This window comes from Bombus vosnesenskii, unplaced genomic scaffold (genome assembly GCF_011952255.1).
Source record: "Bombus vosnesenskii isolate JDL3184/JDL3185 unplaced genomic scaffold, Bvos_JDL3184-5_v1.1 scf7180000013349, whole genome shotgun sequence".
Taxonomy (NCBI): domain Eukaryota; kingdom Metazoa; phylum Arthropoda; class Insecta; order Hymenoptera; family Apidae; genus Bombus; species Bombus vosnesenskii.
The window spans coordinates 1,326,286-1,342,654 of NW_022882985.1; the positions used below are offsets into that span (position 1 = coordinate 1,326,286).

Below are 16,369 nucleotides of genomic sequence, written 5' to 3' on the forward strand. Positions count from 1 at the left end.
CAAGTAATATTCATTTTCATTACATCATTACAAATACTTCACGAATGTTCTTGTCAATAACCTATTGACTAAATATATTTAAAATATTCTAAATCTTACAGTCTTATTTATACATTATCTTTTTTCAAAGAGACTACGTCAATTCGATAAGAATTCATTGCAGATACAGTCTTTTTTAACATTTTCAAGTGAAAAACGATTAATATGATTCTTATATAAAATATTTATTAATTACAAAGCATATTAAATGGAATTTATAATAATTTAAAATTATAAAATTATACTTGTAAATGATATTAATTTGATTTGTAATGTTCATAAAACAATTACAATCACTTTAATACATAATTATTCTTGTCCTATTTTTCAATCTTCTGTAGTTTTAGATTTAGATACTTCATTTATAACTCCTTCTTTTACAAATTTAGTATACAAAGGATCTCCTTCAGCAACAACATATGACAGTACAGCCTTTGTATAATAATCTGACATTAATTCAATGTTTCTTATAATTGTAGATAGAAGATGTGCTTTCTCCACATATATACCTATGTAAGAAAAACATTTGAAAACCTGTGATACATTTGTTTTTAAAACATAATATAAATTTGTAAAATAATTATACAAGATTGGAAGATTAATTATTTTTCTTATCTATTACATTATCTATTATAAAACAAGCTTATTTCGTAGATGTAGGCACAGCAGCAAGTCATAAAAATAAACCAAAATATTTATTTTAAACTTACCTGGAGCTTCAAACATGAGATATGCAAAATGAACATGGAGATAATAATAGGATGGTTGATAATGTAAATATATTCTAAGTTGAGAAGCAGGTACATTAAACTTTTCAGCAATTGCAGCAGTTCCAGCTTCTTTTATATTCTTTAGTAGAGGAAGATGAGATGCATTCAAATCTCTAATACATTGAATCTTTTGAAACGGAAGTGCTATACATTTTAATGTATTTGTTTGCCCATCCCATTTCAAATCATTTACTATTATAAACCCAGTCTTCTCATCTTTATCTTCATATACAATTTTATCTTGTTCTGCCTTATGTTCCAAAATATTATATACCCACTAAAAAAATAAAAGAATTCAATCTAATAAATAAATCTTATAGCAGTAAAAGCAAATTAAATTTTCATATATTTGGCATGAAAATCTATTGAATATTTGTTTGTTTTTTCCTGCATATTATACTTTTTCTGTATACTTATTTTTTTGTACACATACTTCTATAGAAAAACTGCTTGACTCTATATATGGAAGAGTAATTTTTTGATATAGTTCATAAGTTTCATCTATGATATGAAGATCTTTCCTCCGAAATTTTTCGATATGTTTTGCCGTTGCAGGATGTATTATCGTCGCATTTATACCTTAAATCATACAAAAGTTTTCAAGAATCAAGCAAGAAGAAAAAGGAAAATGAGGTTATAAATTCACTATAGTCTACCATTATATTTTTTAAGAGGATAACACTCATAGTTCCCATAAATATTATTGTTATAAAGTTTGTGTAAAACTGTGTCTTTGTTAAATAATTCTTTCAAAGCTGCTTCATCATCCGAAAAATTTTGTTTCTCCAATAAAATAATCGCCGAACCTTCATATCCTTTAAAAGCACCCTCTATACATATCTGTTTCCTTGTGCAATTATTTTGCAAAACTTTTTTTATATTAAATGTAGATGAGCAGAATTCTACGTCATGTATACTAGTGACATTTTTGCATTCATTTTCTGTTTCTATTTTAATTTTTTTCGTTGGAGTACATTCATCCGCACTGGTATTAGAAGATATCTCAGCCATTGTTGATGACGTTTTCTTCAAATAGCTCTCAATGTTAATTCATAAATTACATATGATTGATTTAAAAACATTACATAAATAACATTTCCTCCGTTATTTTTCTTTCCATAAAATTACATTACCTTTTCTGGTGTAGTCTATCACTGACTGTTGATTATTAAGTTAAGCAATATTCTTAGGTTATACGCATAACCTATATATAGTAGATTAGTATACATATACAAATGTATAATCTATATAAGAATGAGAATCATCTAATTCCTATCAACACAATGATTGCTATTTTAACGCATGTCTGTATTTATATATATTACAAGAATGAATAATTGATTATGTCGCAGATATACATACATATATATAATTTACATATATGTAGATTTAATTCGCCAATGGCATGTGTATGCACTGTACGTTGTCTGATAGTCTACCGGATCCATAGATTGAGTACAACTGCTACATATATAGGTACATATAAAATCTAAACACGGTGGCCGAGATCCAAAGTGAAGACTTTATCTTTTGGTAACCTTTGCAAGATTACCGAAGACGAGCATTAGGAAACAGCTTCTACGTGGACTAAGGAGGTTAATAACGATGCTACAAGTAGATGACAGAAAGGTAAAAAAATCTATTCGTTTCCTACCCCCCTCCATTTTTATCTTGAAACATTGATTCACTATAAATATTCGTAGCTTTATACTGTAGAATATTTATTTAAAATTTAATGTTAATTTATAACATACTCATATGTTTCGTTTATCTATTAAATGTTTTCAAATTGTCAAATAACAATCGATGCATTTTTGTGGTAACGTCTTAATTTTGTATATACACAGAAATCTTACCCTTCTTACACGTTGAGGTTATGTGTATTTTTTCTGCGATCATTATGACTTATTATTTATTTCATATGATCAATTATTTTGCTTTTTGTTTATGCGTGATTTTAATCGGATTATATCATTTAAGATATGTCGAACACATGATATCTTTGAATAACTTTCCTTGTCATTATGTTATGGAGGGTAAAATAAAAATAGATATATAAATATGAAACGTCAAGATCGCAAATATAAATGCAAATTATAGACATTTTGTATAATATATAGGTATATATTATTTCGAGAACAGAAGGTTATCTGTAGGCCGTAGCTGTCATAAGAGTACTGTAACGAAGTCTAAAAGTCATAGTAAGGAATTAAGGAAACATTGCTTATTATTAATTTCAATGGTATGAGGTTATATAGTATAACAATTATTTATTATTATTACACTGCGGATTTTTATGCGAATACATATCTTTTAGAATATTAAAATTGCAGTTTACTAATTTGATACTATATATTTAAAGATTTATTTTGATTTTACTTCGTATATTTATTTTACGATAAATATTTCAAAAATCGTATGAAAACAATTATTACATTGAAATATTATGGTCAGGTTTATTCATTCATTCATTCATGTTGCCAAGCAATTTGTAAAATAAAAATTTCGTTTGCTTATTACGTTAATATAAAAATATTTGTTTCATGTCACAAGAGTATATGGCACACTATGATAGGAAGTACGACAGTATGCTAAGAAAGTAATATTTTTAGAAAATTTAGAAAATTTCTTTAACATTGGCTATTTTTAATCGCGCGGAGCTTTATCCTTTTTTATGATCGTACTCTTCCAATCTACATGCCTAGAAACTCGTTTATCCGAACAAGTGGGAGGATGGAGTAGTTCGGATAACCGAACAGTTCCTATAATAGACGTTTACACGCATGTATAGCATTCATTATAAGAATAAGTCTTTTATGTATTACGAAATTACACTCAATCGTAGTTCGGGTAATAGAGGCTCACAAATAAACAATTATCGACGTGAGAAGACGATGAAACATTAAGCAATTATATTAAAAAAGTAAACACAAGGAAAAACATAATATGAAATATAAATTCCATAATATAATTATAATAAATCGAAAGTAAATAGTTTATTTCAGAGAATGTTGTATAAAAACAGATTTTGGTTCGTCTAAACTATTATATAGAAAATATTGTAATATTCGATATTAAATGTACGATATTAAAATTGGTTTCATTTAGAAAACACATGTTTTTAATATTGCTCTCAATTATTGGAGTAGTGAGACTACTTGGCAGTTTTCCTACGTATAAAACACCTCATCTCGACTACGGGCAAACATTGGTATATATTCTTCCTTGTAAGACATTTATTACGCAAGATAGTGTGAGATAGTTTGCGATTACGTTTCATTTGACTGCAGAAGACGCGAGGCTTACTTTTATGAGGTTTACTTACGATAAGTATATCGTATATAAAATTTCGCCAGTTATTTTATATGCATATAAATTGTAAGGAAATGCATCAAAACAATTTTATTCGTCTGCAAACAATTTATTTATTATGAAAGTTAGTTATTATTCATCAAATTCTTTTAAATATTGGCTGAGTCGCATCAATTTTGGTTATTAGCAACTTATTAACTTATTATAACAATTATGCGTTAAATTCATTTATTATAAAAATTATTCATACATTATTTGTTAAAATTATTATTCCTAAAATTTCAATATTATCGTTTTTTTTCGTGTTATCAATTATTACATATGTATATTTTTTCTGAGGCCACAACTTACAATTATTGGAAGATAGGGGCGAGTCAACGACTCGTACTCGTAACACACTACCTTCAGATAATCTTACTGAAGAATTGTTGACTCAATTCGAGTAGTTTATTCCGATATTTTTCAATCCTAAACACTGATAACCTTCTGGTTCCCTCACTGTGATTAATTCTTTTTTTGCAAAGTTTCAAACCGACGGAAGATTCACGTGTCAAGATTTATCTCGTTGAATGATAACCTTCAGGATGGCTACAAGCGGGTGGATTGAACGGCCAACTGGCGAGAAATTTTAGTAAGTCGCTTTGTGTAAATGGAAATTTGGTTAACTAGCTTAATCGACTGTCGATTAAAGGTCGAATGGCAAGTAAAATTGCATGTGCGAACGCAAATTTTAGTTGTATAGTTGTTAGTAAAACGTAGTTGTGTTCAATATCGATCACTGAATCCAACTTGATAAATTTTCTGGTCGACTAGAGTTCTTTACCTGGTAGCCTTTGCCAGTCAACCACTTAGTCGACCGTCGATTAAGCTACTCGACTAAATTTGCATTTACACAAAGCGACTTACTAAAATTTCTCACCAGTCGACTAAATTAGTATTCGAGTTTTAATATTTTAACTACTACTAGTTTAAAAGGCGTAAAGTTTATACTAATTAAAAATTTAGTATGTTGGAAATATAATATATAGTTCGAATAAAAATAACATGATGCAACAGCAATTGAAAGAATTACTAATTCCTCGTGTATATTATATAATACACGAGTATAAAATATCAAATTGCTCCATTACTTGGCAATTCTCGTGCGTATACTTGTGCGATATTTTACATGCGTACTGTATTTGTCGTATCTATTGCATGAACTTAGATATGTCCACTATCCTATCAAAAAGACGATTGAAAAGTAATCCTATTATGTTTCGCAATTGTTCAGATATCATCCACTATTTTTCACGATGAGTAGCCACTTTTTAAGAGTCGATTAACAACAATAGCATCGCTTTGGAAATATCACAAAAAAATTCCACATATCTGGATTAAATTGCGTCTATAGAACGAAATAGAATGCAAAAAGTAAAGCAAAGTTCAAATGTATGTCGTCGTTGAGAGAGATCAAATTATTCCATTGCTCATTAAAATCGTGGCGCTTACGTCGTCAACCATTACGTGTATTTTCCTATTTGCTATCATTTGCACTTTCGCAGTACATATATGTAAATCGAGAAAGAACTTTGAATGGTGTTTTATTGGGATAAGGAGCACAGACACGCGGTCAGATAAGAAATTCTAATCTCGTGATGCTATTACACGACCTCGTCAGCGATCACAAATCACTTGATATCGAGTCGATTATACTACCACAATTGCAAAGTCACGTTGATTGGACCAATTATGATAAAATTCATGGCCAGAGGACAGCTCGATAACAGTTTCAAAAACTATGTCTTTGGTCGTCGCGCATGTAGTGGCTTATTTACGAAGGAAAACTTTGGTCTATATATCGGACGTATTATATAAAACATTTTGGTATTGTATGAGCATTGTAACGAGACACGACTGTTACAATTGTATTGTTTGAATTTGAAGCCAATTTGAAAACGTACAGAGAAGTCGCAAGATATTTTTTACAAACATACAGTAAAAGAGAAAAGTATTCGTACAGTTCGAATATAGAAATAAAGGAAAGACGTTCTCTTCAATGCATTTTTAAATATATACAAATATACATAACTATATATTATACACAGACACCTACATATATTGTAAATAAGATAAAAATTAATTATAGGTATACGTAAAAATTAGTCATATTATTTGGTAAGTCATAACGAGACAAGATTCACGTCATGGTAATATAATATTTTGTCGAGACAAAATTCGTATAGTAGTATTAATCAATGCTCATGTTGTAAATAATATTTTATAGGCTTCCCTCTTTAACAGATAACTACTCATAATGAAGTGGGAATAGATAGTACTAACGATAAGTATTTCCTATTGTTTGTCACGATGGAATGTTACCATACATGAATCTTATTTCGTTATACCAAACAGTGTAACTAATGTTTGTTTGTATACGTTTATGTACCACCATAAGCGTCCGTAGGTATATATGTAATATACAGTTTCATAAATTTAGATATATTTAATAATATGGAAAATATTGCTCTCTTTATTTCTACATCTCCGCCATATTATTGTTATATATCATTAATACTTTTCCTTCCTATTGTTCAGTGTACTAAAACAGTTTAGTCTTACGGTTTAACCTTAAAACGCTAAGCGTTAAATTAATGGTTGTCATTGATTAATTCTGTAATTTACAACCTGGCTATATCTCGGCTGTATCGTTTAATAAATGCTTACAACCTGGCTATAAGGCGATTCACTTGTTAAAAATGAAGTTCGAAGCCATAGGAAACGTGCTTCCTATCGAGATACGACGATTTATACCGCGATGACAACACGTCGACGCTCCTCCAAGATACATTGACTCGGGCGCTCGTGTCGCGTTCAGTCAGGTTTCGTTCGTTCGAGGATCGGAAAGCTCAGTCCGCATGCGTCACACGTCGCCCCGACGAGAATTTAAACAATTGTTCGCACGTTTTTCTGCACGAGTGGAAAATTGACGCGCGCGCAAACGTTCACGCTCTTCTCATTGAGCTTTAAGAGAGATATACAGATATATTATATGTGAATGGTATACTTGTTGAATGTAAGTGATCGTGTACCCGGAGGAAAGAAACAGAGGGTGTTGTTTTCCATGGTTTTGCTAGGATTTTCGGATTTCTCTTCAAAATCAGTGATAACGATTTACCAGTTCATCTCTCGTTACAAAGCGCGACTATACCATACACAAATGCGACAAAGTTAATCATAATACCGAATGCAAGAACGTCGTCAGAGTATTTACGCGAGTTTCGCACAAAACGTACGAATAAATTCGTACGTCCTTTTCTTTGTACCTGTTGGAAATTTCGGTTTCATGGTTTTGAAATAGTCGTTATGACTTTTGCAAGTCAATGCTGACTATGTTAACAGAACTTGTATTCTGTCGGAAACCTGTATGTAACACGATCTTTATTTTTATCTCGGGGATTACATTTTTCTAACTAGCACGTTTGTTCAAATATTACATAGATATTAAGTAGATAATAAAGTCGTTTATTATATCTCTCTATTTTATGTAAAAGTATTATTAACTGTTTATTAATTTGTATAAATAGCTAGTTTATTTATATTTTGAAAAATAATTCTCGTTAAAGATTTACAAAAATTCCTTTTACTAGCCTATATTTAAGTAGTATGAAAGTTACTGTCTTCTTTATAACCGTTTCCTGAATTATCGTGACTTTATATAACTGAAAACAACCTTTTTGGATGATTTTAAATATTTGTCTAGCTTCTTCTTTCTAAACCTTTTATCTGATAATTAAATTTATAACAATATCCATATTATAACAATCAAACTTAAAGAAAAAGAAAAATAAAGATATCATAAATAGTTTTATAGAAATATCGCTACGCCTAGAAAATATCCAATTTGGTAATTCCTATTTAATCAGTTGAATACACAGTGATGTTCATTTAGTAATTTTCTCAAAACTTACTTTCGACACTGACATCATTCTTGTATTCAACATATACAATTCGTTCCACTTATCTACTACATTACATCACACAAACAAATCGTTATGTCTACTACGTTCAATGAAATATAAGTCGCGTTTTACGACCGTCTGATCTTTTATGTATTTTGTATTTATTTTTTGTATTTACGTTTTGTACATAATACAAGTTGGTAAATTTAAATACATATGAACTTTCCATTCATTCACATGTAACTTCTGCAATTCTCTATTGTCTGTCTAAAGAGCAGCTTTTTGTATTGCTTCTAGAAAAGCACATTGTCACACTCAGTAGATAACAATAATTAAACGAATCAATCATCGAAAATGTCGATTCAAGCCGCGATTAGATTGAGTGCAATCGTTGTTTATAAATGCTTTGTCATATGCACACTGTTATCTAAGATCTAGCAATTGCATGTTAACACAATACGATTAAAATATGTTCGCTGTTACATCATGAGTGTTGGCATCTCGAGTTTGCTTTAAAGCAGTGTTATTAAAAGGGATCAACAGAAACGCACTTGTCATGGGTATTACGTTAGCGATAATTCCTAATGCATGTCATGATCCCCCTTTTTGCGCCCTATCATTTTTCCGTATAATTTCAGAATGTTCTACACGAATGGAAATTAATATTACTTACCACTTTTTTTATGTCTCATAATCTATGAGTACGCGATGAACAGACTGCAGATAGTTATGCAATTTTCTATTTTTATGAACATTATTAACGGAATGAAATCTAAATAGAAATTTGTTTCATATACTATATACAATAAATAGGTGCTTTACTTTGGATATCACAATATTATATGCAGTATGTATTCTTATATGTTTAAAAAAAATACATAAAAGATCCGGAGATTATTAATTACTAATATTTATATATTAATTATTAATATTTTCATTCATTTCATTAACGAATTCATTACATTATATATGTATAATGTATGTATTATATGTATGTATTATATATGTATATATATATGAACTTTTGAAGATTTCTGAAACTATAAGCACAAATTATATAATATTTTTTAAATTGTAAGTAATTGCAAAGGAAATAGGAATATAAAAAGTAAGATAATGCAGTTGAAATAATCAGAGTGAATTAATTAAATAAAATGCAATTTTTCATGCAATAAATGAGATAACATCCTTTCATAAATAACGTTTTGTTTAGAGTTTTCTTTTCAAAGAAATTGTAGAAGATAATGTATCGTTTCAGCGATGTCACAATCATCCCTTTAAATACTTGAATAGTCCTTTGTTGCGAAGAGGGAATAATCAGCCGTTTTCATGTTTCTTATCTATCTGAGAAATAAAAATTATGAAGGAGGAATGAATGCAAAGACCAGTTCATCTATTCGCTACGATCGAACAATATTCGTTATCGTTCGTTAAACGAACTTTTCGTTTCTTCCTCGTAATACGATATTACCTCGTAAGTTGGTAAATTTGAACAGAGAAAGCTAAAAAATATTAAAATTATTAATTTAATTGCGTAACGATTCGATACGAAGAAACATATGAAAGTATCTCGTTTCCATAAAAAGTGAAGTCAATTTGCAGTTTTTAAGCGACATTATGTACTTTTCTTTTCACGTGTCTCTTTGGATTGATTATTCGTATAATTCAAGAGCGTGAAAAGGAATATATACGTTGCTATTTAAAAATCGTAGGGTGAATTTCGGTTTCTATGGAAAAACCTACTTTCAGAGGCTCCTTTTACACTAATAGATCAGAAAAACTATTTCAAGAATTTTTTATTTACTCTTGGAATCTAAAAAATACTTGTTAAAAATTGCTACGACGTAAACGCTTACTATAAGATGTCATGAAGAATTTTTCTCGCTTTTGTACCGATTATTTAAATATTGATTATATAGATATGTATTTCGCAACTTAGCTTGTATATTACGTTTAAAAATACAAGAAGTCGAAAATTTGTAAAAATTGTCTACTATCACATTTGTTACTGATAATCATCATTATTTATTGGTATAATTTATCACGGGTGTCTAATGTTGAGGATAGAGTGACAGAAGATAGTAATAAATAACAAAATTGATTTCTCACAATTTAATGTTCTAACGTAATTTTTATATTTGCCTACAATTACTTTCAAGTTTCAGTTATTACATTATACTTGACATATTTGATTAGAGTACAACCATTTACATACTTTCAGGGTTCAGCATGAATAATCCAAATACCATGTAATTCATCCAGATTATATTCCATTCCTTGGATTTTAATGTCAGTCAAAATTTATTAGACCGAATGTTCGAATTAAAAAAGAATAATATTTTACACGATATAAAAAGCTGATAAGCGCATTGAACTTTTAACACTTTTATCTTTTCTTTATATATATATATATATATATATATTTTTTTTGTTTGACGATTACCGATGAATCGGCGAATATTTATCTAGTGAATTTTATCGGACGACTCTTAAGGTTCTTTAAAAAATGAATGTGACTAATACCTTTATCTTACTTTTGTTCATTTTACTCACAGAAAATATCTAATTCTAATATTATTTATTACCTAGTTTAACCAGTCCGATAAGTATTCTATTTTAATTGCTAAAACGATGTATTTTTCTACAATTATACAGTGACAATTAAGAACAAAATATAATATTTATGTTCAAAAGGTATGTTTATCTCGAGTTAGATAGAAAACAAAAATTATGTATTTACGTAAAACAAGAACTCGTTAAATTCAACTGAAACCTCGTCTTGGGATCTGACGATAATCTTTTTGAAGTTAGTCTTTCCTTAGAACAAAGACGGTATTCACGTGGTTTAAGGTGACAGCTTCGAGTGATTTTCGCATGTCGATAATGATTTTGATAAAAGCAGCTTAATATAATATCAATGTGCACTGTACGCAGCTACACGTCTTTCGCATTGGTTTTATCAAGATATTAGTATTTATAAAATTCATTTATTCATTTGTGAATGTATTACTTCGTGTGGAAAATTACTTACGATAATTTTATTTATAGCTTTGTCCTTGCAATTAATAATTACACACTGCGACAAAGCTACAAGACATGCACGAAAATTGAGAAAAATTATATTTAACTCAGGAATTCTCACTCAGGAATCTTCTTCTTTCATTCGTAACGCTATTGTTTACTTTACAATATAAAAGCATATCTACTGTTCAGTTCTACGAAACACCGAAGGCTGTCATTCCCAGAATTTGGATAATCAACATAAACATATTTTCTTTGCGACAAAACTACAAGGCGGAAAGTAATGAGTTATTCGTGTAATTTTCGCCGTAGTAATTAGTTTTGTGTTATTGGATGTGTTATACAGGGTGGTTGGTAACTGATGGTACAAGCGGAAAGGGGGTGATTCTACGCGAAAAAAGAAGTCGAAAATATAGAATAACAATTTTTTTTTAATTTTTCCATCGAGACGACGATCTACAGTGAGATCCGTTATAACGAGACGCGATAAAGTGCACGCGTACCGAGCGAAAATTCAAAGTCGATTTTCTCGAAAACGAAGCCTCAGACGAAAAATTTTTATTCTATATTTTCGACTTCTTTTTTCGCCTAGAATCACCCCCTTGTACCACCAGTTACCAACCACCCTGTATATGAAAAATGCTAGTCCTTACGTTAAATATACAGTAAGATGCCTCGTGGAAGCAAATTAATGAGTAGCTTGTAAAAGGAAAAGTTTTCATTGACAAAAGTACCGCGCATATTAAAATAGCCGCCTTACTTTACATAACTATCTAAAGGATTCGAAAAGGTACTCGGAAAAGCATGCCGGTGGACGCCCGAAAGCTACAATTACTCGAGAAAGACGTGCCGTTTCAACCAGTTAGCCGTTTTTGCCAAATATGAAGAAATAGCAATATTTTGTGTTATGATGGACTCTGTCGGTAATAAATTAAGAAATAAAACAGTCATTTCATTACAACTTAATTCTATATTATAACAACCATACATACTCTGTGTTTCACTAGTATACTCGTCATCGCTTACTTTTCGCGACACATTTTGGGTACACACTTCTCAAAGACGTCGCAAACAACTGACTCGTTAAGGGTGACATTGAATTCAGCTTTCATAACATGGCAAATTGCAACAGAAGACGTAGCCAATACAAGTATAAGGAATGTACAATGAATAATTAAGGGGGAGGGGGGGGCTAAGGTTAATTCGTACAAAATAAGGCATGTTTTTGTGAATTATTCGTGACGACACAGTTAAAATCTCTTTATTAAAACCAATAGTACATTGAAGTATGACATTCGAAGAATATTGTATAAAATTTGAAATACGATTAAAATTGAAAAATACGGCAATGGCAGCGATTATTCGGGCGTGTCTCAGAAAAAAGGTAGAATTAGCCCCCCCTTAAAGGAGTAAGCCAGTTGAACCGGCTAAAACTTCCGAAGACAGTACTGGAGAAAACACGATTTGATTTCGCGGAGAGAAAAGTGAAACAAAACATGGAAGGAGGTAATATTTTCAGACGAACGCTTTAATTTAGAATGGTTCTAATGGCTTTCATTATTGTTTATGACTTCAGAAAGGAGATACTCATTAAACAGAAAAGATAAATGGGTGGAGAGGGTGTTACGGTGTAGGCAACTATAGATCATGCTGGTAAAAGCAATATCAAGTTTGTTTCCGATAAAATGAAGAGTAAACTCTATATGTTTAAACAATCCAAATACTGTTAATTAAATATGCTTATGAAATGGCTACACAAAATTTTATTTTTTTCAATTTATGCAAAGTCTGGAAACAAAAAATATCGAAGTATTATTATGGTTCCACAAATCTCAAGATCTGAACATTGTTAAAGCTGCTAGTTCTTTGCGCGACAAGTTTATGCACACGACAGACAATTCAATACTATAAAAGAGTTAAACAACCGTATTTTAAATGAGTAGAAATTACTGGTTATACACAAATTTCATGAATTATTACTGAAGAGAATAATCGAAATGATAAGAAACAAAAGTGGTAGTACACATTACATATTAATGGATAAATAGAAATTATTTTTCATGAATTATTGCTATTTATTTTATAAAAAAATATCTTGTCTCGTAGTTTTGTCGCATTGTCTTTAATTGAAAAATCTGCAACTGTAAATAATCTCTATTTAAACAGAAATTGTTACAAATATTTTTATCAGGATACATATATCCGTTTACTGAAATTACTCGATTCTACTTTAACAATTCTACAAGATTATGTTTTTATATAGTAATATTCGCCAAAATCATAACAATGCTAATGTCGTGTCTCATTACAATGCTAATGAAATTTAAAAGTGTTTCGTATAAGATTCATAATACATTCGCAGAAGGTTTCTATAAGTGTTCAAATCACCTTCATACCACTGTATATATCTAAAACTTGATTCATTTATCAAATATCAATTCATTTTCCCGAAAAGAAACAACGATCGAGAAACAAAATAATCATTGACGGTGTCACCAAGAATGCGTAAACAGAAATATATTCAAACCATTAGGATCTTCGTTTGATTAAGGATCGTTTAAAGGGAACCAGGAAAATAGTATCTTCTTTCTCCATAAGGCTGCCTAACGAGTTGCTCCTTCTTAACAAGTTCTTTCGGTAACAATCTCGAATAAATCTAAACAAAAGTAACATTCTAAAAAGAAAGGGACAATAAATAAAAAAAAAAAAAAGAAAACGGGAAAGAAAATATAAGGAACCGTCCATACGTCATGCACGATCTTACGAAATTGGATGGTGGCGACGACAGGCCCAACGAATTTTTCAGGAGACAAGGTATTTATCGCTCTGTTTTTCAAATATCCTGGTGAATAAATCCGCAGGCACGCGGTCATCAACGCAGTCCCTCAGATACACAGGCATTCCGCGAAAGAACTAAGAGGGATGCCCTGAACGAACTCCAACATGAACTAGAGAAACTCGAGGAAAGCGCAACAGGGGAGGTCAAGGAGGAGGTCCATCGACAGTTCGACGGCTTCACTCACCTCTTCAAACGGTTCCTCCAGGAGGAAGGACCTTCGCTAGAATGGGATCGTATACAGAAGCTGCCCGACGATGCGGTAAATAATAATTTTTAACTTAAAATTGCAAACGTAATTGAATATAGCGAATTGCCTTGTCATTTTGTAACATTTTTCCTTGAAAAAGATATTGAAAAGCCAAGATAAGTTTAATTATAATTAGAAAAAATTTAATTATATTGTTAGATAAGAGATTACAATTCCTTGCCAACTCCGGAAGGAGAAGAAATGAAGGCACTTTTAAGCAAGCTGATCGTTATAAAATTGAATGGTGGCTTGGGAACTAGTATGGGATGCCATGGTCCTAAATCTGTAATAGCAGTACGTAATGGGCTTACGTTCCTAGATTTGACTGTACAACAAATTGAGGTAACTATAGTATTATAAAATATATATGATTTAAAGTTATATCGAAATGTTTAGAGAAAAGGAAATTTATCTTATTATTTATTACCTTTTTTTTTCTTTTTTGCAGTATTTGAACAGAACTTACAATGCAAATGTCCCGCTTATTTTGATGAATTCCTTCAATACGGATGATGATACACAACGAATTATTAGAAAATATAAAGGAATAGATGTTGATATTCATACGTTTAATCAAAGTTGTTATCCTCGTATAAATAGAGATTCCTTACTTCCGACTGCAAAGCACTGTGATGTTAATGATGACATTGAAGCGTAAGATTAATATCAAACAACTTTTTGACACTTATCTATTATATACACATATTTATTCATATATGGATACTTATACTCATTAATAGGTGGTATCCTCCTGGTCATGGAGACTTCTATGAAAGTTTCAGAAATTCAGGTTTATTAAAAAAATTTATAAAAGAGGTACATATGTATACATTATGATTTTTTAAATTAAGAATTATGTGACGCGCGTACAGTATTACTTATATTTAACAAATATTTTCTCTCAATACAGGGGCGTGAATATTGTTTCATTTCAAATATTGATAATCTAGGTGCTACCGTAGATTTCAAAATTTTGAAATTACTGTTAGACAAACGTGAAGCTTCGCCTCTCGAATTCGTTATGGAAGTTACTGATAAAACTCGAGCTGATGTTAAGGTAATATAATCTTTTCTTATAAATTGAAATCTTAAAATTGTTTAAAACAAGCATATTTTTATATATCTGTACAGGGTGGCACACTAATCAAATATGAGGATAAGCTACGCCTACTTGAAATTGCTCAGGTTCCGAAGGACCACGTAGATGATTTCAAATCTATAAAAACATTCAAGTTTTTCAATACAAATAATTTATGGATAAAACTCAGTGGTACTTATTTCTCTCTTCCAATTATACAATTCATAAATGTAATATTTATTTCTTATCTTGTTAGCTATTGAAAGGGTACTTGAGAAGAATTCCTTGAATATGGAGATTATTGTAAATAATAAGACCTTCTCGAATGGTTTAAATATTATTCAATTAGAAACAGCTGTTGGAGCTGCTATGAAATCATTTGAAGGGAGTATTGGTAAGAGGAAACCAAGATTATATGTTCTGCGTGATCTTTTAAATTTTCTTGTTGGATGTACATGTATATAAATCTGTAAATAGGTATAAATGTTCCACGCAGTAGATTCTTACCAGTGAAGAAGACTTCAGATTTAATGCTTGTTATGAGCAATTTGTATATTCTTCGCAATGGTTCATTAGTAATGAGTCCTCAACGAATGTTTCCTACAACACCTCTTATAAAATTGGGTGATAATCATTTTTCAAAGGTTACTGTTTCATTTCTATAATTATACATCACAGATATTTGACAGCTGGAATATTTTGTAATTAATGTAAAATTTTCCGCATAGGTTAAAGAATTCCTTACTAGATTTCCAGCTATACCAGATTTGTTGGAATTAGACCACCTTACAGTATCAGGTGATGTTACTTTTGGAAAAGGTGTAACTCTAAAAGGAACTGTTATAATTATTGCAAACCATGGAGAACGCATCGATCTTCCAGCAGGCACAATTTTAGAAAATAAGATAGTTTCTGGAAATTTACGTATTTTGAATCACTAAATAATATATAAAAAGAAAGTTTATCTGTTGCATAATATAAAAATCAAGAAAAAATACATATAGTGTACTTTTATTTAATATTACAGATGACGTATGTAAAAAATTTATAAAAATAAATAGATATTATTTCAAAACTGGCAATTAAGAATATAGAGTAAAATTTAAAAATTGGTACATCTAT

General features: G+C 30.3%; 2 protein-coding genes across 7 annotated transcripts; one reads left to right on the forward strand and one right to left on the reverse strand.

Moving 5' to 3' along the window:
- Positions 1-314: 314 nt before the first annotated feature.
- On the reverse strand, positions 315-2,425 carry LOC117236526 (m7GpppX diphosphatase). The gene is made up of 5 exons (XM_033499561.1): positions 2,172-2,425; positions 1,466-2,081; positions 1,243-1,388; positions 750-1,086; positions 315-548 (listed from the first exon to the last, which is right to left on the reverse strand). The coding sequence occupies exons 2-5, from the start codon at positions 1,818-1,820 to the stop codon at positions 367-369; spliced, it is 1,020 nt and encodes a 339-aa protein (XP_033355452.1). The 5' UTR covers positions 1,821-2,081; positions 2,172-2,425; the 3' UTR covers positions 315-366.
- On the forward strand, positions 2,223-16,244 carry LOC117236522 (UTP--glucose-1-phosphate uridylyltransferase). Of its 6 annotated transcripts, none has more exons than XM_033499552.1 (11): positions 2,304-2,438; positions 13,635-13,897; positions 13,973-14,181; positions 14,329-14,511; positions 14,618-14,823; positions 14,910-14,985; positions 15,080-15,226; positions 15,301-15,439; positions 15,504-15,641; positions 15,725-15,891; positions 15,976-16,243. In XM_033499552.1, exons 2-11 carry the CDS (start codon positions 13,834-13,836, stop codon positions 16,186-16,188), a joined length of 1,542 nt encoding a protein of 513 aa, XP_033355443.1. In that variant the 5' UTR covers positions 2,304-2,438; positions 13,635-13,833; the 3' UTR covers positions 16,189-16,243. The 6 variants fall into 6 exon arrangements, with proteins under 6 accessions (XP_033355447.1, XP_033355443.1, XP_033355444.1 ...); XM_033499553.1 differs by having other exon boundaries at positions 2,324-2,438; positions 13,617-13,897; XM_033499555.1 differs by lacking the exon at positions 2,304-2,438 and adding an exon at positions 6,934-7,176 and having other exon boundaries at positions 15,976-16,244.
- The last annotated feature ends 125 nt before the right edge of the window (positions 16,245-16,369 follow it).